This window comes from Rhinolophus sinicus, linkage group LG05, assembly GCF_036562045.2.
Source record: "Rhinolophus sinicus isolate RSC01 linkage group LG05, ASM3656204v1, whole genome shotgun sequence".
Lineage (NCBI taxonomy): Eukaryota > Metazoa > Chordata > Mammalia > Chiroptera > Rhinolophidae > Rhinolophus > Rhinolophus sinicus.
Window position 1 is genome coordinate 76,570,622 of NC_133755.1, and position 25,800 is coordinate 76,596,421.

Sequence of the window (25,800 nt, forward strand, 5' to 3'; positions counted from 1 at the left end):
AGTTGGAAAGGAGTCAACACACTTTTATTTAAAAGAAAACAAATTTCAGATGTGTAAACTTTTTCTATCAAGGACCTTCAGTGATTGCCATGGAAAAACACAGAATTTAATTAGACCTCAGAGGTTCCAGCTGTGATAAATCAATTGTCATAGAAGTGAGTCAGCACGGCTCACCTGGGTGTGGGAGAATCAATACACATGCACCTTGCATGTATAACAAGGAACACACACAACAATTCAAGGCTTTTGAAAAAAGCATCATTTATTTCAAAGTACAACACAAAGTTGTATTTTAAAGAAATACATATCCAATCTTGTACCAAGACTGGGCTATGTGCATTTCGGTTTATCTTTAAAATAAGTTCAGGTATACAAATGTTACATACCTCAAGTACAAACAGCACAGAAGATGCAGATGGTCTCAAATGAATGTTTTCACATTCATTCAAACACTGTTCTTCAAGTTGACTTACATTTCTGTAATCTGCTTTTAAACCAGGACAGCCTTATTTTAAAAAAATACTCTGTTTTTCAGCACAAAGTCCTCATACATTTTTAAAATTAGATCTTGGTGCATAATATTGTGAAATTATTAAAAACCAAACTTAATACTTGGTAATTTAATAAAATTGTCACATGCCAGGACTTCTGAATCAACTCAAATTATTTCCTTAGCTGAAATGGCAAATTTATATTTCTACAGATATATAAAGAGAATGGAAGAAGACTGGCGGTGGAAAATTGGTAACAGTAAAGGTTTTCAGATGTATAGGCCTTATGAGAGTTTGTGGCTGAGTCCAGACTTTTCTCTAAAGCACAACAGCAAATCTCACGTTTTCATAATTGCAAGAAAGATCCAAAAGCAGCGAGTGGTCCAAGCCTGCCCTGCTTGAGTCTGTTTTGCAAAGATGGGGGAAGGGTGTGGGATACTACAGCAGTGAGAGCCTCAGAGCCATCTCAGAAGCTGGCATATGATCTAGACGAGGGACCCACTGTGCTGTGTGTGCCTAATTGCAATTCTCATGAGGAAAGTGTGAATTCGACCATGGGTCGGAGCTTCTTCTTCCGATTGTAGGGCTCCATATGCGCCAGGGGTTGTAGGTCTGTCCCAAGTCCTCGGCCAGAGCGGAGGCAGAAGGGGCGTGAGGAGCAGAGTTCTCTGTGCCCATGAGGCCAATGCCGGTTAGCGTGCTGGCCGGAGTGGTGAAGGGCAGGGCGCTGGTAAGGTTGCTGGACCAGATGGAGCTGCTGAACGGAGTGCTGGACCACACGCTGCTGCTGTTGCCCAGGATTGACTGGCAAAACAAGACACAACAAGGTGTGAGCGTGGGGTTCGGGACAGGTGGCCAGGCAGGCAGGTGTGAGGGGATGTGGAAAATGGGCTGGGCCACAGTGAAATTTGTTTTAAAACAAATGTGCTATATATAGGTATAGCCCTCCAGAGTCTGAGCACATGGTCATGATATTTTAAAGGACCCAAATCCAGCCGTGCCTGTCCCTGTCAATAGAGTCCCAGCCGACAGCCATGACAGCCGGTCCCTCTGTGGCAGACTGGAACAGTGGGGCCTGTGCAGCCTGGAGCTGTTTTAAGGATGAGATGCTTTTAAGACAAGTCAAATGCTTACAGATGGAGACAAACTTTGGAGTCTACACGTATGAAGTTAAAACTAGTACCGTTAAACCTTGCTTATCTAATTTAGTTTCCTGAGAATGAAGAAATAATTACAGTCCGACGATATCTTTGTCATAATTTTGTGAAAGCTGAAGCCAGTGATCACTTCACTTGGTAAGAATATTTTTCTGGAGCATGCATGCTTTTCACAGAAACATTTAGCTGAAAGCAAACAAATGCACATTAGAAAGCTTAGGCAAAGAACATAGGTGCTTCTCAGAAACAAAAGCGGTGCTCCCCGCCCTGCTCCCCTCCTACCCCTCCTCCCGATTGCAGCTTCTGTTGGGCCTGAGGGGCTGCATTCAGCCCGCCTTGGACATGGTAGAACTTAAGCTGGGCCGATGACCGCACTTTTGCTGTGCAAAATCTTTTTAGTTTGATGTAGTCCCATTTGTTTATTTTTTCACGTGTTTTCCATGCAAGAGTGGACATATTGAAAAACTATCACTAAGAGCAATGTCAGAGAGTCTCTGTCTACTGCCTGCGTTTTCTTCTAGTTTTATAGTTTAAGGTCTTGCATTTAAGTCTTTAATCCATTTTGAGTTCATTCTTGTATATGGTGTAAGAAGGTGGTCCAGTTTCATTTTTTCATCTACCTGTCCAGGCTTCCCAACATCATTTACTGAAGAGACTGTCTTTACCCCATTGTATATTCTTGCCTTCTTTACATAGATTAAAGGGCCATACAGGCCTGGGTTTATTTCTGGGCTCTCTATTCTGTTCTATTGATCTATGTGTCTGTTTTTATACCAGTACCATGCTGTTTTGATTCCTACAGCCTTGTAGTATAGTTTGATATCAGGTAGTGTGACACCTCCAACTTTGTTTTCCTTTCTCAAGATTGCTGTGGCTCTTCAGGGTCTTTTGTGGTTTCATATAAATTCTAGGATTGTTTATTCTAGTTCTGTGAAAAATGCCACTGGTATTTTGAAAGGAATTGCACGGAATCTACAAGTATAGATTGTTTTGGGCACTATGGACATTTTAACCATGTTAATTCTTCCTATCCATGAGCCCAGTATATGCTTCCATTTATTTCTTTTTCTTCAATTTTTTCCTTTAATGTCTTATACTTTTCCAAGTACAGATCTTTTATCTCCTGGGTTAAATTCATTCGTAGGTATTTTATTCTTTCTGATGCTATTGTAAATGGGATTGTTTTCTTAATTTGTCTTTCTGATAGTTCATTATTGGTGTATACAAATGCAACTGATTTCTGAATATTAATTTTGTATACTGCTACTTTACTGAATTCATTTATTAGTTCTAACAGTTTTTTTTTTTTTTTTTGGTGGTACTCTTAGGGTTCTCTCTATATAGTAGCATGCCATTTGCAAATAATGGCAGCTTTATTTCTTCCTTTCCAATTAGGATACTTTTAATTCTTTTTCTCATCTGATTACTGTGGCTAGGACTTCCAATACTGTGTTGAATTAAAGTGGTGAAAATGGACATGCTTGTTTTGTTCCTGATCTTAAGGAGAACGCTTTTAGCTTTTCCCCGTTGAGTATGATGTTACCTGCGGGTTTGTCATATATGGCCTTTATTATGTTGAGATATGTTCTCTCTCACCACTTTCCTTAGAGTTTTTATCATAAATGGATGTTGGATTTTGCCAAATGCCTTTTCTGTTCATATAATTATTTCTTTTTTATCCTTCATTTTGTCCATGTCATGTATCACGTTAACTTATTTGCAGATATTGAACTAACCTTGTCTCCTGTTAAGAAATCCCACTTGATCGTGGTGTATGACCTTTTTAATGTATTGCTGAATTCAGTCTAATATTTTGTTGAGGATTTTTGCATCTATGTTCATCAGGGACATTGACCTATAATTTTCTTTTTTTGTGGTGTCTTTGTCTGATTTTGGTATGAGGGTAATGCTGTCCTCGTAAAAGGAGTTTGGGAGCCTTCCCTCCTTTTCAGTTATTTGGAATAGTTTAATAAGGATAGGTATTAATACCTCTTTGAATGTTTGGTAAAATTCACCTGTGAAGCCGTCTGGTCCAGGACTTTTATTTGTTGGGAGTTTTTTGATTACCGATTCCATTTTGTTAGTAGTTATCAGTCTGTTCAGATATTGTTTCCTCCTGATTCAGTCTCAGAAGATTGTATGTTTCTAGGAATATATATCCATTTCCTCCAGGTTGTCCACTTTGTTGGCATATACTTGCTCGTATTTTCTTATAATTCTTTGTATTTCTGTCAGTTGTCACTTTCATTTCTGATTTTATTTGGGTCCTCTCTTTTTTCTTGATGAGTCTGGATAAAGGTTTATCAATTTTATCTTTGCAAAGAATCTGCTCTTGGTTTCATTGATGTTTTCAATTCTTTTAGATTCTATTTCATTTATTTCTGCTCTGATCTTATTTCCTTCCTTCTGCTCACTTTAGTCCATTTACATTTAAATTAATTATTTATAGGTATGTAGTTATTGCCATTTTATCAATTGTTTTCTGTTTTTGTAGTTCTGTTACTTTCTTGCTATCTTCTTTTGTATATTGATAACTTTCTATAGTGTTATGTTTTAGATTCCTTTACTCTTTATTTCTTGTATATCTCTTGTAAATTTTTGCTTTGTGGTTACCATGTGCTTCCTATATACTAAGCTATTTTATATCAGTGTATTTTAAGTTGATGGTCACTTATGTTCACACACATTCTATAATCACTACAATTTTTATTCACCGTTCCAAGTTTGTGTCATTATTTGTGTGTATCCCTTAAGATGTTATTGTAATTACACATATCTTTCTACTTCTGTCATTAAATCTTTGTACTAGCTTTATAATTGGTTCATCCATTGCTTTTAAATGTTTGCCTTTGTCTTGAGAATTTTTTTCTTTCCTATATTTTCTTATTCATATTTTTGATATTTTCTTCTTAATGCAGTCTCTTTAACATTTCTTCTAATACTGGTTTGGTTGTGATGAACTCCTTTAGCTTTTTCTTCTCTGGGAATCTCTTTATCTGTCCTTCAATTCTAAATGATCAGCTTTGCTGGATAGAGTAATCTTGGTCGTAGGTCCTTGCTTTTCATCGCTTGAATATTTTATGCCAATCCTTTCTGGCCTGCGAAGTTTCTGTTGGGAAATCAGCTGACAGTCTTACGGGAGCTTCTTTGTAAGTAACTGCTTTTCTCTTGTTGCTTTTAAGATTCTTTCTTTGTCTTTAAACTTTGGCATTTTAATTGTGATGTATCTTGTTGTGGGCCTGTTTGGGTTCATCTTGTTTGGGACTCTCTGTGCTTCCTGGGCTTGTATGTCTATTCGCTTTGCCAGGTTAGGGAAGTTTTCTGTCATTATTTCTTCAAATAGGTTTTCAATCCCTTGTTCTCTCTCTTCTCCTTCTGGTATCTCTATATACAAATGTTGGCACACTTGATGAGGCCCCTTAAATGATCCTCATTTTAAAAATTCTGTTTTTCTTTTTGCTGTTCTAATTGGGTGTTTCCTGCTACCTTGCCTTCCAGATCATTCATCATGTAATGTGCTGTTGATTCCTTCTATTGCATTTATTTCACTGATTGTATTCTTCACTTCTGACTGGTTCTTTTTCATGTCTTCTATGTGTTTGTTGAAGTTGTCCCTGAGTTCAATCTATTTTTCCCCTAAGTTCACTAAGCAACCTTATAACCGGTGTTTTGAATTCGGCATCTGGAAGACTGCTTGCCTCCATTTTTAGTTCTTTTTCTCGAGTTTTCCTGGAAGCTCTTTCATCAGGGACATATTTCTTTGTCTCACTGTGGCCTACTCCCTGTGTTTGTTTCTATGTATTAAGTAGATCTGCTACATTTCCTGGTCATGGCAGATTGGCCTCATATAGTAGGTGTCCCGTGGGGCCCAGTGGTGCAGTCTCCCTGGTTTCCTGAGCTCCAGGTGTGTCCTATGTGTGGGTTGTGTGCTCTCCTGGTGTAGATGAGCCTTGATTGCTGTTGGCTTATCAGTGGGATTGACCCTCAGGCTGACTGACTGTGAGGGCTGGATGTGTCTACAGTGGAGAAGCTGTTGTCTGGGGGCTGACCCCAGAGAAGGAGTTGCTTTACCAGGCTGTGGTGCCAGCCGAATGCACCCTTTGGGTGTGTTACTTATGGAGCTGGTTGGGTGGTGGTCTCTGTGGTCTGAAGCTGACCACCAGATGTGTTGGGTCTGGAGCCTCTTGAACCTGCCTTGGGGCCACGTAGTAGGACCTACAAAGTGACCTGTGGTTGGTTGCTGCTTGTGTTGGGCTTGGAGGCGCTTGGGAGTCTATTCTGCAAACTGAGGCCAGCTGCCACTTGTGTCCAGCTTGGGACTGTTTGGTGGGCACCTCGATATGAGCAGAGACCATCTGCCACTTGTGCCTGGTTTGTGGCTACTTAATTGAGGCTGTGTTTCAAGTCAAGGCTGGCAGCTGTTTATGCCAGCCTGAGACCCCCGATGGGCGTTGCAATGTAAGTTGAGACTGGTCTCCATTTGTGCCAGGCTTAGGGCTGCTTAGCAAGAGGCACTGGGCACACTGAGGCCAGCTGCTGCTTCTTTGGGGTTTGTGGACCTTTCAGAGATTTTAGGAAAGTCTGCAGTGCAAACTGAGGCAGGGCACTTGTGTGGAGGAGCCCCTGCAAGAGGTTTTGTTTTGTGGTGAGTAGGGTGGGGTCTCAGGGCATCATCAGGGTGGGGCAAAGCATGTTAGCCAGGTTAATAAAGAGCTCAGATCTGGCGCCCACCTGCGCAGGGTTGGCTGGGTAGGGGGAGAGTTCAACAAAGGAACAATGTCATGAACCAGCAGCTCTGTCCCTGGAGACAGCTGCCATGAACCTTGGTCCTTCATCCCTCTTCCCAAAGCTATTCAATTAAGTTCCTCCCCGTATGTCCCTGGTGCCTTTAGAGCTGCTGCCCCAGAGCTGGGACTTAGAGTGCGTGAGTCTGAGCGCAGGCCCTTTAAGAGCAGTCTTGGTTTCTAGCAGCTCTTTGTCTCTCAGGGATGCAATCCCTGCTGGTTTGCACAGCCAGGTGTTGTGGGGGTTTCCTCTTCCCAGCACTGGAGTCCAGGGCTGGGGTGCTCAGTGTGGGGTTGGGGGAGTGTCCCTGCCCCACCTACCAGTCTCCATGTGGCTTCTTCTGTATGTGCTTAGTTATAGGACTTCTGTTCAGCTAGACTTGAGGTGGTCTCAATGATGGCTGTTCTATCATTTAGTTAATTCTGATGTGGTCGTGGGACCTGGTGAGCACAGTGTTCACCTACTCTGCCATCTTGACTGGAAGCCTCCTCTTCCCCTAAGTTCTTGACTGTAACTCTCTGAAGAATACTCATGAGTCACTTTGGCAGATACAGAGACACAGCAAGTACACAGCAATAACAGTACTAAGCCACCCGTTCCAAACTGATACTGCTATTTGTTAATAACTGCCAGTGGCAGTCAAGACGAGTGAGCCCAGAGTACTCACTGTGGCCGTGTGGGTGGGAGAGCCGGAACTGGCTGGCCAGGAAGGACTGGGATCCGTCACTGGAGAGTCCCACAAGTATGAAGGGCCACTACTAAACTCATTCCAGCTCCTCTGGGAGGTCTGATTGCATGATCGAGATAATCCAAGTTTGCTGAAAACTTCTGAAAATAAGGACACAATTATCAAGTCCGTATTTTATTTTGCCGTGCTCACCTAGGAGAGGATGGGGCATTCCCTCAGTGGCACTTATTTGACCTCCGCACACTTGGAGCCATCACAACTACTTTGTCAGTTCCCACCACACTGGGGCGGGGGTTGGGGGGTGGGGCACTGGGGAAGTTCCCCAGAACTCAAGCACACGACACATGCTTTGAATACTTCGCCCAAACCTCTCACTGGGTGACATCAAATGCAAACATCCCTCAGCGTTAACATTATGATTACAGCTAATGCTAATGCCTCTAATTCTGGCCAGCAAGGAAAAGTAAGGAGCCCCAGCACAGCCAGGAGTCACCTTTCAGGCACACAATCCTTTCTTGAAGCTCTTAAATGAGTGTTGTGAAGCACACACCGAGCAGGACTCACATAGCACTGAGCCTGTTCCCTGCACCTCTAGGCTGGGAGGGGACCCTTCCCACAGGCTCTTGCTGGGCCCACCAGCCACCCAGCACAGCAAGAACAGACCTGCTTCCCCGAGGTCAGCCCACATATCTTATGTCTACTGGTGCCTGATTGCAAGTACAAAGACATGTATCTTTTAGAAATGTCTGGTCCACAACAATCATGCCCGCTTCTCTATCTCAGCGTGTTTCTCCACACACAAAACTAGACATCATCTTCCTCCCTTCTTTAGCCACAGGCTTATTAGTTATAGGTCTAGTGTTAAACACTCACCACCGGTTAGGTTGAAAGAATTCCCAAAGGCGGAGAATGAATTGAGGGGTGTGAAGTCAGGGCTGCTGGGGTTGCTGACAGGACTCCACAAACCCGAGCTAAAAGTTACAAGAAGAAAATGCAATAAAATGTATGAGAGTTAGCAGAAACAGGTCCATTAAGTATGGCTTCACAAACTGGAGGTGCTGCTTCAACTGGGGTTACTCAAACATTAAACACCAAGACAGAGGGGAGAACTGGGAAATAGCTTCTCTACCATAGAGGGTTAAGGCACAGAGAGTTCCAGAGTGTCTTATCACAAGCCAAGAGCCTGTGCAAAGTAAGTTTTACAGTAAAAAGAGCTTTTTTCCTTATGTTTACTTTTTGGTAATGGAAGATTAAACTATTTCAAATCCAGGACTCATTTAATTTTTTAGCGCTGAGCAGGTACAACTGGGTCTCTGCTTCCTGACAGTCTATTATGACTTGTTATGTATCTGGGAAGGTGAAGCGAGGCACTCACACGCCACCATGCCCACCACAGGGGCTCTGGGTCAACAAAGTGGCACGGCCAATAATTTACTATAAATTGTCTACTATTAGCTCAAATTTCCTTCCTCTCAAATACATTTTTGTTCTTGTGTTTCTAATGACCAGACGCCATCCTTTCTTACAGGAGGTCAAGGTAACGGAGAATGAGAACTGATTTAAAACGGGAACACGACTGTCGCTGTGTGCTGGGTGAGGTGTGTTGTGTGCTTTCCGCTGTCAGAGAGCAACCGGGCTGCCTGCTTCCACCAACTGCCAGGTGCTCCCAGAGGCCTGGACCACTTCTGACAAATGCCGACTTTAATCTAGGGAAGAACATGCCTGAAATGTGGGTACGGGATGGAAGGTGCCAACCTGACCTGAGAAGCCTCTCCATTTCTGTTGGGTTGGAATGGTCTACTGTACCTGTCTGAGCCGTCGCTGTCAACAGGAGTGTGTGAGATGCCAAGGCTGCTGGCAAAGTCTGTTTTGTTTGAAGAAACTTTAGTGAAGCCATTCCCACCTGTAACAATGGACTCTGAATCAATCAAAGGCAATCAGGCCCAAGGTAAGTCCACCATGCCCACAGTCCCGCTGGGAAAGGCTGTGACACCAGGGCACTCACCCGGGCTCTTGTCGTACCCGGCCGTGACTGCAGCAAAAGTGGGGTTGCCATTCTTGCCGGGGAGCGAGGCTGCTTTTGCCAATTTGTGTTTGCTTCCATTTGGATGCTTGGTTTTAGGGTCACTGAAGGAAAAGGGGAACAGAGAACAACTCATTCCTTGTCAGCACTGCCCTTGGAGGCCTGGGGCACACTTGTCTTAGGGCTGTGGCTCCCACATGGTTGAGCCCAAGCAGCCAGCACCTGCACTGTGGCTGGCCCATGGAAATGCTCTGGGACCTCCAACTGTGCAGTCAGATGGGGCAGAGGGAAGGTCGGGGGTGGGGGGTAAGAAAATACAAGGCCACTAAAGAGACCAGGACTGGAAAGCTGTTTTAGAGGAGCACTAGGAAAGGGGGCCACTAGGCAGTGAACAAGGAGAACATGAGTGCCTGGCAGGGGACAACACACGGTGAAGCCGTCCTTAGAAAGCCGCCTCCCCTCAGCACAGGCTAAGCAGTTCCGGGTGGCCTGCCCTAGCCTCAGCAGCTGCTGCGTCTTCTGGCAAGAGTTCAAAACCAGGCAGGGACACCTCCTCATGTGCAGAGCAGGGGTGGTGACAGTCCCTAACGCGCCCTTGCTGGGAGGATGAGATGCCGTGACAGCTGTGTGGTGCTGAGAACAGTGCCGCATGTGGTCACAGTCGTCGCTGCGGTGATCATACTCTACAAGTCAGATACACACACGTGTGGCTGTGCCCCCAGTGAGCAGTGCTGGTTGACGTGTCCCGACTGGTGTGGCATGTCACCATGGCAGCACCGCCACGGCAGCAGTCCTGTTCCAGACCCTGCCTTGGTAACTGAGCTAAACTGCCGTAAGGTCCAAACAAATGCCATCAACCCATCCCTGAGCCTCCCAGGACCTCGCCTGTACACTCCACTTACTGCTGAGTGTGCCGCTGACTCGTGACTGAGAACCTAATTCTAATAAGTCAGATCATGCATTTCCAGTCCATGGGGACAGAAGCTAAGGGAGGAAAGGGGGTGCTGCTGGGGTCGGGCACCAACATGGAGGCATTTAGGGGGAACTGACACCAGGTGAAAGGCCGAACAACTGTCAGCAGCAGACGCAGGAGCGAGACAGGACAGCAGTCCGTGGCCACTGAGCGTTTAAGTTCAATGGGAGGCAGCCCCAGGCTTCTGGTCACTTACCTGTTCGAGGAACAGGAAGTGACTGGGGGCCTACCTGCTGGAGCTGCTGTTGACGATGCTGCTGTAGCTGCTGCGGGACGTGAGCGGGCAGGGTGCGGCGGGCGGGGATGGAGAGGCGGGTGTCGGCGAGGTCTGGCGTTGTTTTAAGAAAATGTCTGCGTTGAGGGTTTGCAGAGAAAGTTTATAAAGACTATCGGTAGCTGGAAAGTAAAAATAAAAGATCTCATTAACGTGGTATTTCACTCTCCAAAATCAGTTCCGTTCGGTGTTCTGCTTGATACCATACAGAACACAAGAGCCTCCACAGAAAAGCAAAATTCAACCTTTTATGTGCGTTCTGTTCAAAGGCTGAAAGAAAACTAGGGGAGCAGCTTCTGTCTGCATTATGGGGTCCTCCCGGAATCACCGGCGGGGCCCACTGCTCTGCTGTGTGTGCAAGATCTCTTGGACAGGTCTGCTCTTCTTCCCTGTGTCCTGTGTCTCTCAGGGATAGGCAGGGAAATCATATGTGGGACTGCAAGTCTCTGTGCTTCCACACACGTTCACACCTGTGGCAGGTGCAGAGCCCTGGGCAATACATCCCCAAGTTTGCCACGTAATACCTTGTGCTCTGGCATACCTGGTTTACAAGGATACAAACTCTTAATATAGTCCTGTTGCCCTTTAGGGTAACGTCTACACAGCTGTTCTAAAAATTTTTTAAAGAAAAAATTCTAGTGTTATGAGATATTTTTTCTGCACTCACTAAACAGAAACACGTGTGTCAAGATGCACATTAGGTAAATGCCACGTTCACCTCCTCCTATGACCACATCAAAATTACAACTAAATTAGAACTAAAAAAAGAACAAGCCTAAAGTGAGTAGAAGGAAGGAACAAGATCAGACCAGAAATAAACAAAATAGAGTCTAAAAAACAATAGAAAAGATCAATAAAACCAAGAGCTAGTACTCTGAAAAGATAAAACTGTGTTTCCCTGAAAGTAAGACCCAGCTGGACCATTAGCTCTAATGAGTCTTTTGGAGCAAAAATTAATATAAGACCCAGTTTTATTTTAATATAAGACGGGGTATAATATATAATATAATATAGTATAATATAATACAATATAATATAATGTAATGTAATGTAATGTAATATAATATGATTAATATAACATAACACAATACAAGATTAAGTCTTATATGTTTTGCTCCAAAATATGCATTAGTGCTGATGGCCCGGCTAGGTCTTATTTTTGGGGAAACATGGAATTTATAACCATACTCATCAAGAAAAATTGAGAGAGGACCCAAATAAAAATCAGAAATGAAAGAGAAGGGATGACTGACACCACAGAAATACAAAGGATTATAAGAAAATACTACGAGCAATTATATGCCAACAAATTGGACAACCTGGAAGAATGGATAAATTCCTGGAAACATACAATCTTTTAAGACAATCAGAAAAAACAGAAAATATGAACAGACTGATAACTACCAAGGAAATGGAATCAGTAATCCAAAAACTCCCAAAACACAAAAGTCCTGGACCAGACGGCTTCACAGGTGAATTTTACCAAACATTCAAAGAGGTATTAATACCTATCCTTATTAAACTATTCCAAATAACTGAAAAGGAGGGAAGGCTCCCAAACTCCTTTTACGAGGACAGCATTACCCTCATACCAAAATCAGACAAAGACACCACAAAAAAAGAAAATTATAGGTCAATGTCCCTGATGAACATAGATGCAAAAATCCTCAACAAAATATTAGCAGACTGAATTCAGCAATACATTGAAAAGGTCATACACCACGATCAAGTGGGGTTTCTTAACAGGAGACAAGATTAGTTCAATATCTGCAAATAAGTTACCATGATACATGACATGGACAAAATGAAGGATAAAAAGATGTAATAGTAAGAACAGATGCAGAAAAGGCATTGGGCAAAATCCAACATCCACTTATGATAAAAACTCTAAGGAAAGTGGTGAGATAGAACATATCTCAACATAATAAAGGCCATATATGACAAACCTACAGCTAACATCATGCTCAACGGGGAAAAGCTAAAAGCGTTCTCCTTAAGATCAGGAACAAAACAAGCATGTCTACTTTCACCACTTTAATTCAACACAGTATTGGAAGTCCTAGCCACAGCAGTCAGACGAGAAAAAGAAATAAAAGGCATCTAAATTGGAAAGGAAGATGCAAAACTGTCATTATTTGCATATGATATACTATACAGAGAGAACCCTAAAGATTCCACAAAAAACTATAATGAATTCATTTATCAGTTCTAAAAGTAGCAGGATACAAAGTTAATACTCAGAAATCAGTTGCGTTTTTATACACTAATAACAAACTATCAGAAGGAGAAATTAAGAAAACAATCCCATTTATAATAGCATCAAAGAGAGTAAAATATCTAGGAATGAATTTAATAAAATACCTAGAACTGGATGAGACAAAAGATCTGTACTCAGAAAACTACATGGCATTGAAGAAAGAAAGTGAAGGAGATACAAATAAAGGCTATACCATACTCATGGATAGGAAGAATTAACATCATTAAAATGTCCACACTACCCAAAGCAATCTACAGATTCAATGCAATCCCTATCAAAATACCAGTGGCACTTTTCACAGAACTAGAACAAACAATCCTAGAATTTATATGCAACCACAAAAGACCCTGAAGAGCCACAGCAATCTTGAGAAAGAAGAACAAAGTTGGAGGTATTACCTCTCTGATATCAAATTACACTACAAGACTACAGAAATTAAAACAGCATAGTGCTAACATTAAAAACAGACAGATCAATGGAACAGAGAGCCCAGAAATAAACCCATGGTCAATTAACCTATGACAAGGAAGGCAAGAATATGAAATGGGGTAAAGACTGTCTCTTCAACAAATGGTGCTGGGAAAACTGCAAAATACATGCAAAAATATGAAACTGGACCATTTTTTTTATATCACATACAAGAATGTACTCAAAATGGATTACAGACTTAAGTGTAAGACCCAAAACCATAAAACTCCTAGAAGAAAACATGGGCAGGAAACTCTTAAACATTGTTCTTAGTAAATTTTTTTTGGATGTATCTCCTCTTGCAAAGAAAACAAACAAAATAAAGAAATTGGGATGACATCAAACTAAAAAGTTTTTACACAGTGAAGGAAACCATTAACCTACTGAATGGGAGAAGATATTCACCAATGATACATCCGAGAAGGGGTTAAAGACAAAATATATAAAGAACTCATACAACTTAACATCAATAAAAGAATCCGATTTAAAAATGGGCAGAAGACTTGAATAGACCTTTCTCCAAAGAGGATATACAGATGGCCAACAGACATGAAAAGATACTCAATGTCACGAGTCATCAGAGAAATGCAAATAAAAACCACAAAGAGATACCACTTCACACCTGTCAGGATGGTCATCATCAAAAAATCAACAAACAAGTGTTGGCGAGGATGTGGAGAAAAGGGATCCCTCGTGCACTGCTGGTGATTGCAAATTGGTGCAGCCACTGTGGAAAACAGTATGGAAGGTCCTCAAAAAATTAAAAATACAACTACCTTATGACCCAGCAATTCCACTTTTGGGTTTATATCTGAAGAAATCTAAAAACACTAATTCAAAAAGACATACAAGATCGGACAATTAAGTTCATGAACTCATCCTAGAAAAAGTGCTACATACCTCACTGCTGAATATCACTATGGTCACCTTGGAAGTACTCCCCTTGGGAAGCTATGTACCAACGCCAGTGCCTAGTCCACCCTTCAAAGCAATTTTGGAACTCTTTTTCTGGAATGGCCATCAGAACTGTTGTATTTTCTGGAATGGCCATCAGAACTGTTGTATTTTCTGGAATGGCCATCAGAGCTACTGTCGTACTACCCTTGATGTCCTGAATGTCACCAAAATGTCTTCCTTTTAATATTTCCTTTATCTTCGGGTAAAGAAAGAAGTCATTGGGACCCAGATCAGGTGGGTAGGGAGGGTGTTCCAATAGTTACTTGTTTACTGGCTAAAAACTCCCTCACAGACAGTGCCATGTGAGCTGGTACAAGAACCATGAATTGTTGGCAAAAAGTTCAGGTCGTCTAACTTTTACATGCAGCCTTTCCAGCACTTCCAAACAGTAAACTTGGTTAACTGTTTGTTCAGTTGGTACAAATTCATAATGAATAATCCCTCTGATAGCAAAAGGTTAGCAACATCGTTGCAGCAAGTTCGCAACTTTGTCAGACGTCATATGCACCCCTGTGTTCACTGCAGCATTATTTACAATAGCCAAACAATGGAAGCTACTTAAATGTCCATCAGTAGACGAATCAATAAAGAAGAAATGGCACATATATATACTGGAATATTACTTGGCCATAAAAAAGAATGAAATTTTACCATCTGCAACAACATGGATGGATCTAGAGGGTATTATACTGAGTGAACCAAGCCATACAGAGAAAGATAAATACCACCATATGATTTCACTTATATGTGGAATTTAAAGAACAAAATAAAACAGAAACAAAGTCATAGATACAGAGAACAAACTGATGGTTACCAAGTGGGAGGGGTGTTGGGGGCTGGGTGAGAAAGGGGAAGGGATTAAAAAATAAAAGCTGGCAGTTACAAAACAGTCACCGGGATGGAAAGTACAGTGTAAGGAATATAATCAATAAGACGGTAGTAACTATGTATGGTGTTAGGGGATATCAGATTAATTGGGGTACTCACTTCGTAAGGCATATAAACATCTAATCACTATGTTGTACACCTGAAACTAATATATTGTAGGTCAACTGTAATTTAAAAATAAAAAATTGTTAAGAATATTTTGAAAAAAGACATCACTTTGCATGTCTACCATGTGTACCTTGGAGCTGGTCCAGCTACTGTAATCCACAGAAGCATAAAAAAACGGTGCAGGCCTCTGTGAACTCAGTCTCCACAGGTTCCCATATTTGAGGCGGCCCACTCACTCAGTTAATCCTGGCACAGCTACCCAGTTCCACTGCCCTCGTTTCTCATCCCTGCCCAGCTTTGTGCATTTCCCGGTCCCCTGCCAGTGGCCTTTCATGCCCCACGCAAGTTCTGCCTACAGAGAGGACTGCCTGCTCTACTCCGATGTCCTTGAGGAGTCTGTTCTCTCACTTCCAGACTGAAGGGGGCTGCCTTGTGATTCTCTCCTCTCCCGTACCAGCAGCTTCTCCCCAGACCCCAGGTCTCAGGGCCTAGGTAAGGCTACCCGTCCTTGACTGTTGACACCGCCAAGCCCCAGCTTGAGAGCCACCTGTACCTGCCTCAGGAGTTGTCTCTGACTGTCCTCGTCGCCCCCACCTACTCTCACTCCTGATGTGGCCAACCCCTTCCTTCATGTGCTCTGCTGTTTGCTGACCTGACACCCAAGCTCAGGCCCATCCTAAACGCCTGTCTGAGGCCTGCTCAATCTCTCCACCCCTGGCCCTCCGTGCAAGCCTCCCAGCAGTGTGCCTACCTGACACCACAGCTACAAGGTTGGGCCATTATTTATACGAAGGCCCTGACACTTCCCTCGCTACCTCTTGTACGACACCTTCTCTGACCTCCCCACAGCCCCACAAGTGACCCATCCCCCTCATGAACTGCCCACACCTGTGGCCCTCACAGGAATTTCTAAGTCCTTTGCTTCCATCCACCTTAATGAGGCTTCAATTACTCATCTTCATGTAAATCCCCTCACTGCAGAGAATCCTGTTGTTAAACCTTGATTTTACCTTTGGTGCAAACAGGCCAAGTATGCGTAAGTCTAACAGTGCAGTGGGTGCAGGCCAGCCAGTCCTAAGGTGGCCCCCTCTACACCCCGAGTCCTGCCCTCAGACCCCCCTGCACCCCAAGTCCTGCCCTTGGGCCCCCCTGCACCCCGAGTCCTGCCCTCGGGCCCCCTTCTGCACCCCGAGTCCTGCCCTCAGACCCCCCTGCACCCCAAGTGTTGCCCTTGGGCCCCCTCTGCACCCCGAGTCCTGCCTTCGGGACCCTGGCTCCCTGCACTCATCTCTGTTGTCTTCTCTTGGGCGAGGACCTCTACCTTATTTTACTAAACTGGGCTGCTATCATGATTTATTGCAGGTGAAATCCAAAAAACAAGGTCAAGAAGCAAGTGAGGAGAAAATAATGAAACCTTCATGTAGGTGGTTTATGGAAGAGACGTGGGGAAGTTGAGAGTAAGTTGATGTTTATAGAAACAACTATACAGTAAGTGTAAGGAACGAGGCAGGTAAGGGTTGTTTTCTGGATGATCCCTCGCTCCAAACAGGCTTTCCCATTTGGGACCCTGGGCAGTAGAGTGCTGGGGCACCAGCGTCCGGGCACCCAAAGCCCCGCTGTGAATCGTTGCTGTTCCTCTGGTGTACACTCTCACTACAGCCAATTACATTCCAACAGTTCAACAACGGGCAGCCTGGTTAACAACGGGCTTTTGCTACTAGTACAAGCTGGCTCCAGCAAACCAGATACTGAGTTTCCTTTGAAAGCAAGATGTCCCTGCAGAGCTATCCTGCCCGGGGTGGCCCCGGTCCCCACACTTACAGCTGCCGGGTCTGTGGACTGGCACAGAGTCCCACTCTGGTGGTGGGGAGTCTTTTTCACCCTCGGAGCTGCTGGTGCTGCCTAGTTCTTGACTTCCTGGGAGGAACTTGGCTAGGGCAGGCGGCCTGGTCTCCACTAACTTATGTGGACCTGCACAGAACCAGAAAAAGAAGTTGTTAACAGGGTAGTTCCCTTCTTCAGGTTGCTTCACGGGACCTTCCACCGAGGACGAGAAGACGGCTGCCACCTTTACATGACTAACCACGACTGACGACTGGTAACTGACAAACTAACAACGCCGATAGAACCAATCACGGCAGCATCTGTAGGATCAAGAAGAAAGTACCTTTTGTCTTCTGGGAACCCCGCGGTTTGGAGCCGCTCGTCAATGCAGTTGGGAGAGGGATCTTGGTTGGGAGGTTTCTCCGTGGTTTACTTTCCAGTGGGGATGGGTACGGCAGCTCTAAACAACTGAAAGATAAGCGCGGAGGGAAATTAAAGTTCATGCCCTTCTTTTGGAGCAGAGAGTAGGGGCACTGGCCGTGCTACAATTTCAGCTTTGTGTTTTCCTAAGCTGGCTTCCCGGGGCATTGCCGGCCTGTCCTGACTCAGCACCGGCTGAGGCTCCCCAGGAGGCTCAGCCTGGCAGGAGCAGACAACAAATATGATGGCCAAAGCACCTGTGCAGGTAACGTGCAGGGCCGCAGCACACACCCGCCCTTTGGGATTTAGACCACTGGTGGGGTTCTTCAATACAGAGGTGCCAAAAGAGCTCAGGCTTACCAATGTCAAGCTTCTGCTAGTCAGAACTCTGAACACATTTTTGTCGTAGAAACTGGGGACCAAACCAGGCTGAGTTCCTGGGTTACCTATAAAAATCCACTACAGAGCAGGACTGCAGGACTTGTCCAGGGTGAGTGGGGACAGATGAACGTTACTTTTTATTCTGGAACTCATGGTTATCCCTAGGCAAAATTTATATATTACTTTTATTATTTATTTTGAGAAGATTCAGTGGTCAGCTTAACATCATACACATGTGTAACTAGGATAATTAATCGGCTCTGAACTTCCTGTCAGCTGAGATGGGAGGTGTGCTGGGCTGCTTGAAGCTTCCATTGCCTGAGGAAGAAAACTGTAACGTCTGCTGGGAGAGAAGCCCTCCCCTGGAGAAATGGACTGGGCAGGTGGCCCAAGTAAGGCAGCGTGTCCACAATGGGACTACACTGGCCACACGGACATTCTTAACAAAGTGCTTCTGTAATGCACTGGTGTACATCTCAGGAGCTAAGTGAAGCTGATCCAGGAAGGGCATTTTCTCAGAACCCTGGACCCTTCCGAGAATTCTTCCAAAACTCATCAGTGACCACCATGTTCATGGTGAGGGCTGGAAGGCTGTCAGTTCAAGGCTCAGCTGACAGCTTGCTTTTCATGAAAAATCTGACGTGGATGTTTAAGATGATGTGTGTCTGGCATTTTCCACCTTATTGCACTTTCTGTCCCCAACCCTCTAAACACCCCACTCAGGCCTCCCAGCCCCATCCTTCACATTCTTTATGTACCCCATCATCATCCTGCTGTTGTCGCCCCAAGTTCTCACTCCTAGAAGGCGACTAATTCACACCAGATTTCAAAGGTCAGAGTAGTTCAAACTTTCCAGATCCAATGACACCCAGCCCCCACCCCAAAAGCAGATCATAGAACATGGAAAGTATGATCTCATAAACAGTAAATGTATTTGAACAGAGACTATATACAAACAATTTATAAAGTACTAGGTCAAAAGTCATTTTCTTTTCATTCTTGTGTTTCTCTATATTTCACAAATTTTCTATCATGAATAGGCATTATATTTGGAATTAGTAGAAGGGCTAAGCAAAAATTCAAAGGATCTTGGTTTAACCCAAATAAGAATTTTAAGACAGGATAACAAACTGATATGAAAAAAATCCACTATTTGTGGGTGACTATTAATGCTACAGGTTTATAAATCTTTCCTCCTTCTCCCACTTCTGATGGACAGGGTTATTTGAAAACTTCATCTTTATAAAACACACAAAAACTCCCATGATACAGACACTCAGCCCTCTGGTGGTGGTGGGTGAGTTATTTTTAAGTCATTTGTTAAGTGTCGAGGATAGGGGCTGTCCATTTATACAAAGCATAACTCTGGGCCACTGTAAGATGAATTGGTTTTTAAGAAAAAAGGTGCCTAGACAACTATTTTATTTTTGCTGATTCACACCTTCCTAAATTAAGCCAAATAATCTCTATTATTAAGAAACCTGTTTTAAGGCTTCTGAAGAAATGGATAAGAGCCGACTTAATTTAAGTGATTCTTACTAAAAGGGAAACGCAGAAAGGTCCTTCAGATGCTTTATTTGGACTCAGGCAGCACCCGCTAGAGGCCCCTCCGGGGCAGCAGGAGGCTGAGAGCTGAGGACCAGGCTAGGGCACTCCCTGTGCGGACGGGTCTGGAGGAAGTGTGCAGTGTGGCGCCCACGGTCGAGCTGGGGCTGCTGTACCAGCAGATGCTCAGAGCACAGTTATCTACTAAACATTCTGCTTACTTCAGATCATTACATCTAAGTTAGGAAAACGTAAAATGGTGATAAACAAACAGAAAACAAAGGACCAACAGACAGCTGGTGTCCTAAGCCAGGGCTCCCGGGGCCCCCGCTGGCTGTGCGCAAGTCCTGTCACTCTGTGTCCCGACACACCTGCCAGCCTTCTGGAGGCCCACAGGCCCACGTCTGTGCTGATGCGGGGAGAATGGACACAGCCCATCTCCGCTGTGGCAGCCCCGTGCTTCCCACTCCTAGGACGCGCTTTCTGTGAAGCCCTTTCTTGGGAGTCTGACAGGAGGGCTGCACGGAGGGAGACTGAGGTGTCCCCAGGCTTCATCACCAGTGACTCACAGAAAATGAATGCTTCAGTGTTTAAGGGTTTGGGTCTTCTGGCCTCATGATGATATAACATAACATGCCAATACTGATAATATTTAAAAACTAATTTTTGATAAAGCAAATGTGAACTGAGCCCACAGGTTTAATGAATATTAGAAGATCAGCTTTTTGGCTAACTGGTAAAAAGATAAAAATTTATTCCCAGTCTGATAAAGCTTCCAAAAGAAAGTGATAGTATAATGATATCTTTTTTTAAACATGTGCAGATTTTTTCTTCAGATATGTGGCGTCATATAGTAACATACTGAAAGCACTTCTTGTTAGGTGACAGGCATTTCAAATGTCACTAATGCCAGAACCAGCAGTGCCTGTACCTGAATGACAGCACAAGGCATTTACCATCCTAACTCAGTGTAGACAGGGAATGGCTTTATTCAGAGAGGCCACCTTGCTGATTATTAAAAAACAAACAAAAAAAGGTCTCTATTTGTTTAACTCCGTATTTGATTGAAATACTAATGAATTCTGACTCAATACTTTTATCTTTATCCGTGAATTCAGAAAAACAAAACACAAGATCTGTGAGTTTAAGAGGTTACATAATGGAAGTTAGAAGACTAAGGTTACATATGGATTTCTCCAGTTATAAAGAGAATTTAAAGATAATTTAGAGCATACTGCTTGAATTGTCTTCTGGTAACGACATATCAAGAGAGCATGAGTTGTCACTGTAACTGTCCCTTGAACTGGTGGGAGAAGTGGCCACTCTACCTTGAGGTTTACCAGAGAACTAAAACCCTGGCAAGGTTAGTGGCACTCCAGTGAAGTCTTCTATAAACTTTAAAAAATCAAATCTAATGATCAACTTGTTAAATAAAAACTCAGAACACAACAGAAGTCAGTGAAAGATGGGTGAGGGTGAGATTAACATGTAGTAGCTGTTTTGAAAATATCATGTCCCAGGTACTGAGTTCAGGCATCGAGGCTAATAAACAAAGCAGATTTGGTGAAAGTCATCTGTGGAATGGTTTTGGTGAGATAATTCTTAGAAGCTTGGTTTTTAAAGTTATGATCATGAAAATTATCGCAGGATGGTCTATTCGCATAAGATCTCTATGTAAAAACTAGGGTTTTTCATAATTTGGATTTTCAGCCTTATTTATTTTAAAATACCCGACTAACCATCTAAACCTGAAAGAGGCCTAGAAGAAGAATTCGTCACTGCTAGCGAGATTTATTCTCGACCTGGGATGTCAGAATATCAGCACCATTTAGTGCCTCAGGTTGATTTCTTTCAGGAGCATTCCAAGGTGTCAACCGTGACTCCACGTGACATTCCTTCTAACTGGGTCAGATTGTTCTCAAAAAATTGTGGGACTGGGTCACTCAAACCAACAATTTGCACAAAAGAGTAAATTTTAGTCACTGCATTATTAATCACTGCCATACGCTGTGTTATTTCTAAGTTCAGGGACAAGGTGAACTTTCACTGCAGTAATCACTAACTTCTTACTAGTGTTCGGTTCTACAGAACAGACTGGCTCTGCTTGCTTGTAAGCAGATAGTCTAGGCTAGCAGCGCTTTTGCAAAGCTCAAGTACGAGTCCCAGAATAAGCGTTCTAAGGCCAGTGCTAATGATTACGAACATGCAGTCTTCCTTTATTACTTTAGACCTCATTCCTGTGACCTCCTGGGCCGATGCCCAGCATGGACTATTTCACGGCAGACTTGGCTGATGGGTAAAACCAGCCTTGACTACTTAAGCACAGATTCTTCCAAGTTGATGGCCCAGAATCCCAGGGGCTCTGGGCCCAAAAGCAGGGTCAGAGCGGTCTGAGCTTAGTTCTGCTCCTGTGACAAAACCATCGCAGTCGCCCCTTGTGCAGACCTGAAATAGCTCCCTGCCGGGGGATGAATGACCAACCCGAATATTCCTCCTACATTTTCACAAGGTGTTACCTCTGCCTTTTATGTGCCCGACGTCAGAAGCACATGGCTGGCCCTCATTGCTGGACAGCAGGCATCAGAAAAACCCAAGAGGAATGTGCCATAATACAGGCTTTTGCTGCAAACCCCCAAGACCAAGCAAGCAAAACCACTGCCCAGTTTCCACCGGTAACGCTTTTACACACCTCATTTCTCTGCGCCCACTTCTTTTTCTCACCTGGGTTTCACATCTGTTGGGATTTCTTTCTTAACATTCAAGAGTTTTTTGCTTTTTTGCTTCACTTGAGACATTTCATTTTCATGTTTTTCGGGCATGGCTTGTCTTCCCTTTTGCTTTTCTGTCTCCTGTAAAAAATGTACACTTAATTGCTGGGAAGGAGTAATAAAAATGACTGATACAGTCCTATCTGAAGACTGTAGCAGTTATACAGCCATACATACAAACATGATAAGCTGCTTTCTCCTAATCTATCTGAAGTATTATGGTTCTGTCAGTTTTTCAGCCTTTGACTTATTCTAATGGTGTTTTGTGAGTCTGAGTTATAAAGAGTGTCACTTTAACTTGTACCCACATCCGAGGCTCCTTATTTTTAAGTCTTTTTACAGGAAAAGTCCAGTTGGGACACAACATCAAGTCACACACTGGCAACATCCCTGATCTAGAGCATAAGGGCAACCCACGCTGAGGGCACAGTGCTCAGACCTGAGCTGTCTCTCCTGGCTCGACTGTGGGCTGCACTGACAGGCCCCCCGACACTGCATCTGACAGCTGTGCTGCTCCCCCGGTGGCCAACTGCTGTGTCTGGTGCACGGCCGGCAGGTCCAGAGGCCGCATGCGGGCGTCTTCAGTCATTAGACACTGCAGCGGCCGGCGGCCAAGCACGGGCCAGCGGCCTTGTCTCCGGGACGGGGCATGTGTCCATGCAGGCACTGCTGGGCCTGCGTGGGGCATGTCAGGTGGAGCGGTGTACTGCTCATGTGCAGTGGGACCACGAACATGACAGACTGGAATGAAAACCACTGCTTCCGCATCGGATCATCAGAGCAGCTGCATTCAAGGATGCACTGAGACTAACCAGGGGCCCAGGAGGGGGACGTGCCCAGCGCAAGGGACAGCGTGGATGAGGGGGAGTCAGCATTGGCCCAGTAGTGCCCAGCTCCAGGGTGGGGTCGAGGCCGCCTGGACTTTGCAGGCCACACCCGGTCCGCCTACTGACTATCAGGAGCAAATAACCAGAGAAAGGACCAGAACACCCTCCTGCCCACACACTTGTGTGACTGTTCTCAATCATCCCAGAAGCACTTCCTAAACACCTGACTCATCAAGAACTCTGCAGACTGTGAGCTCGAGGACAATCACCTGGTCTTTTGTCCCCTGCTATTTGGCAGCACAAGGCCTGGCACTCAGGTGCTCAGTACGTATTTGTAGAATGAATGGGTAGAACAAGGTTTGGAAAGACACACAAGAGGAAATGACCTATCACATCTGTAATCTAGTGGGGAAGAAAATATACACAACTGGCAAACAGGCCAGTGACAAAGAAATCAGAGCAGGTGAAGCTTCTGGAAGGGCGGTGAGGAGGGGGACAGACACCAAGCAGCGGGGAGGTGGCATGGAGGCTGTGAGGTCGGAGCTGTGTGTGTAAGGACGGAAATGACAGGGGAGGAAGGAGAAAGGGGGAGGAAGGGAACAACAGGTAAGAATTAGGCAGCCCACATACAGAGACAGGGTTGTCAGAGGGGCATCAGGAGTGGTCAGGAAAGAGGCTGGAGAGGCAGAAAAGGAAGGAAGGACGGAAGGTGTGAAGAAGTGTGTGCTGAAAATGCCTCCTGAGTGCTGATTTCTGTCACGGACACTGTTGGGATTCCACTCAGAGACGAGCAGATGGCACTCAGCTTCTCTGAAGTCATCTGGTCAAAGGGTATCAAGTACAGAACCCCAATACTAGCCACCTGTGGACTGAGGGGCACAGAGCACCATCCCAAATGTGAAGGATGCAAAGGGAAAGGCAGGCGACCCAAAATAGTTATGTATAAATTTTACTCTAAAAATTAGTACATGCAGATGACCCTGTGGATAGCTTTAGGAAACGATTCCTCAGGCCACTAGATTAAAAGGGAAAAAGAAATTCTGGTCTACTGCATTAAAGGCTACATTAGGATCATTTTAAATTTGAAATATAGTTATCTAAAAATAAAAATGCCAGAACAGATGTACGCCTTTCCCTTCTGCATGCAACTTGTAACGCAGACTCTCAGAGCTGCCCCAGCGGTGCTACAACCTGCACTCCCCAAGGCCGCCGGGACCAGGCGCTCTGGCGAGGGCTCCTGATACTGACGAGCATGCCCAGAGCTGAGGGCTGAGGCAGCTTTCTTGGTGTGCTGGCCTGTGTCCCCAGTTCTGGGGGCCTGCTAAAGCCGAGGGTCGTTGCCCTCCAGGACCATCAGTGCTCTACCTGTGTGGGGAGTGAGCTGCCACCGAAGCCCCTGTGCCAGCAGTGATATGACAGGAAAAGTCCAATCTAATTAAAATGGCATAATTTCTTCACTTCTTCTTGGACTCTTAAAATCTGAAACACATTTCATGAGCCAGAGTCGTTATTATCCCAGATAGTCCCTCACTTTTAAGAGCATTTCCAATGGCTAACTATCTTTATTCGCATGCTCCCCACTGTTCTCCCCTGGGGGACATGAAGACATTCATCCCCAGAGCTGTGACTGCTTTCTGCAGGACAGCGACTGGGCAGGCACGTCTGCACACACTGGGAGCTCGTCCTCAGAACCCACGCATGTTCAGTGTAAACGTTCAGGTGTACTAGCAGACCATGGTGGCGACAGGGTCTGTGGGAAGGTGTCCTACCTCCCTGAGGAGGGGCTCTGTGTCGGGGTTCGAGGTCTCTGTGGTGGTGGACGAGCTGTCATCGTCAGCCAAGGGGTCTTTCAGCTCATCCTCCTGTGGCTTTCCCTTTCCCTTCCTCTCCTTCTCCTCATGCTTCTTAGGTGGTTTAACCTTGCGCTGAAGAGGCTTTCCTTTCCCTGGGGATGAAAGTCAAAGTAAAATAACTGTTGATTTTTAAACAGCTTAGAAAACATTGCCTTTAAAACCTTTTGGGAAGAGGCTGTACTCTTTCTGATTAATAAAGCTTTCTTTCTCTACTTGATTCCTTCTTAAGTAAAGCTTTCCAAATCATGTTTGACTTTTCGATTAGAATATCTTAAAAAAATCAACTTTATCGAGGTATAATTTTTGTATGGTAAGAAACACCCATTTTAAACATACAGTTCAGTGAGTTTTCGCACTCAGTAGTTTTGACAAATCAGCATGTCTGTCTCAGAACACGTTTTTATACCATAGAGGGTGATGTAGCTTTGAAAAGTCACAGGAGTGAAAACCAGAAATCCTTTCACATCTGCTCAGAGATGGGAGCATGAGGACGACCAGGACGAGCTGCCCACGAGTCACTTGGGTCTAAGAGCCCCGGTGGCAGAGCCAGGCTGGCTGAGTCCAAACCCTGGCTCTCCCCTCACCAGCCGGGTGACCTTGGCCTTTCCTCTGTTGGCCGGGGGAGGCCAGCCGTTTTGGGGCATAGATACCACGTGATGCTACACATGAAGAGTACAGCACGGCTAGAGAAAGCCCATTGTTTTACAAGATGTGGGTGCTCCCAAGGCAAGAAACCAACCCACAAGCGACCTGAGTGCCGCTGTCTCCCAGGCACTGCCCCGCGTCCTGGGACACAGCGGGGAGGATCAACAGCACAGTGCGTGTCCTCGCGGAGCTGACATTCTCGCAGGACCTCACAGTGGCAGAAAATCCCGACTCCAGAGCTTGGCCTGCACCTGCAAAACCACCAGATGGGCTGGGGCGAGCCACAGGTGGACCCATGCTGCAGAGACCCTGCCTAAACATATCCTGCCGACAGTGGAGACTTCATACAGCTTATTTAAACGCTGGCTGTTCTGTGGCTGCTGCGCACGCGCGCCTGACTCACACTCGGCATCTAGAACAAACAAGGCCCATTGGCTATATCGGACCCTGTGGCCTGGTCTGCACGGC

General features: G+C 44.8%; 1 protein-coding gene across 3 annotated transcripts in view; it reads right to left on the reverse strand.

The window, feature by feature from the left end:
• Nucleotides 1–241: 241 nt before the first annotated feature.
• TMEM131 (transmembrane protein 131) overlaps nucleotides 242–25,800 on the reverse strand; it is a 177,921-nt gene continuing 152,362 nt past the window's right edge. For 2 of the 3 annotated variants that reach the window (XM_019716511.2, XM_074332565.1), the window contains exons 32-41: nucleotides 24,604–24,779; nucleotides 21,961–22,088; nucleotides 17,237–17,361; nucleotides 16,891–17,040; nucleotides 10,348–10,513; nucleotides 9,127–9,248; nucleotides 8,928–9,024; nucleotides 7,995–8,092; nucleotides 7,101–7,261; nucleotides 242–1,295 (exon numbers count right to left, since the gene is read on the reverse strand). In XM_019716511.2, coding sequence (XP_019572070.2) covers nucleotides 1,008–1,295; nucleotides 7,101–7,261; nucleotides 7,995–8,092; nucleotides 8,928–9,024; nucleotides 9,127–9,248; nucleotides 10,348–10,513; nucleotides 16,891–17,040; nucleotides 17,237–17,361; nucleotides 21,961–22,088; nucleotides 24,604–24,779 — 1,511 coding nt within the window. In that variant the 3' untranslated portion in view covers nucleotides 242–1,007. The remainder of the gene's footprint in view (nucleotides 1,296–7,100; nucleotides 7,262–7,994; nucleotides 8,093–8,927; nucleotides 9,025–9,126; nucleotides 9,249–10,347; nucleotides 10,514–16,890; nucleotides 17,041–17,236; nucleotides 17,362–21,960; nucleotides 22,089–24,603; nucleotides 24,780–25,800) is intronic. The other variant, XM_019716512.2, reaches the window with a different exon arrangement.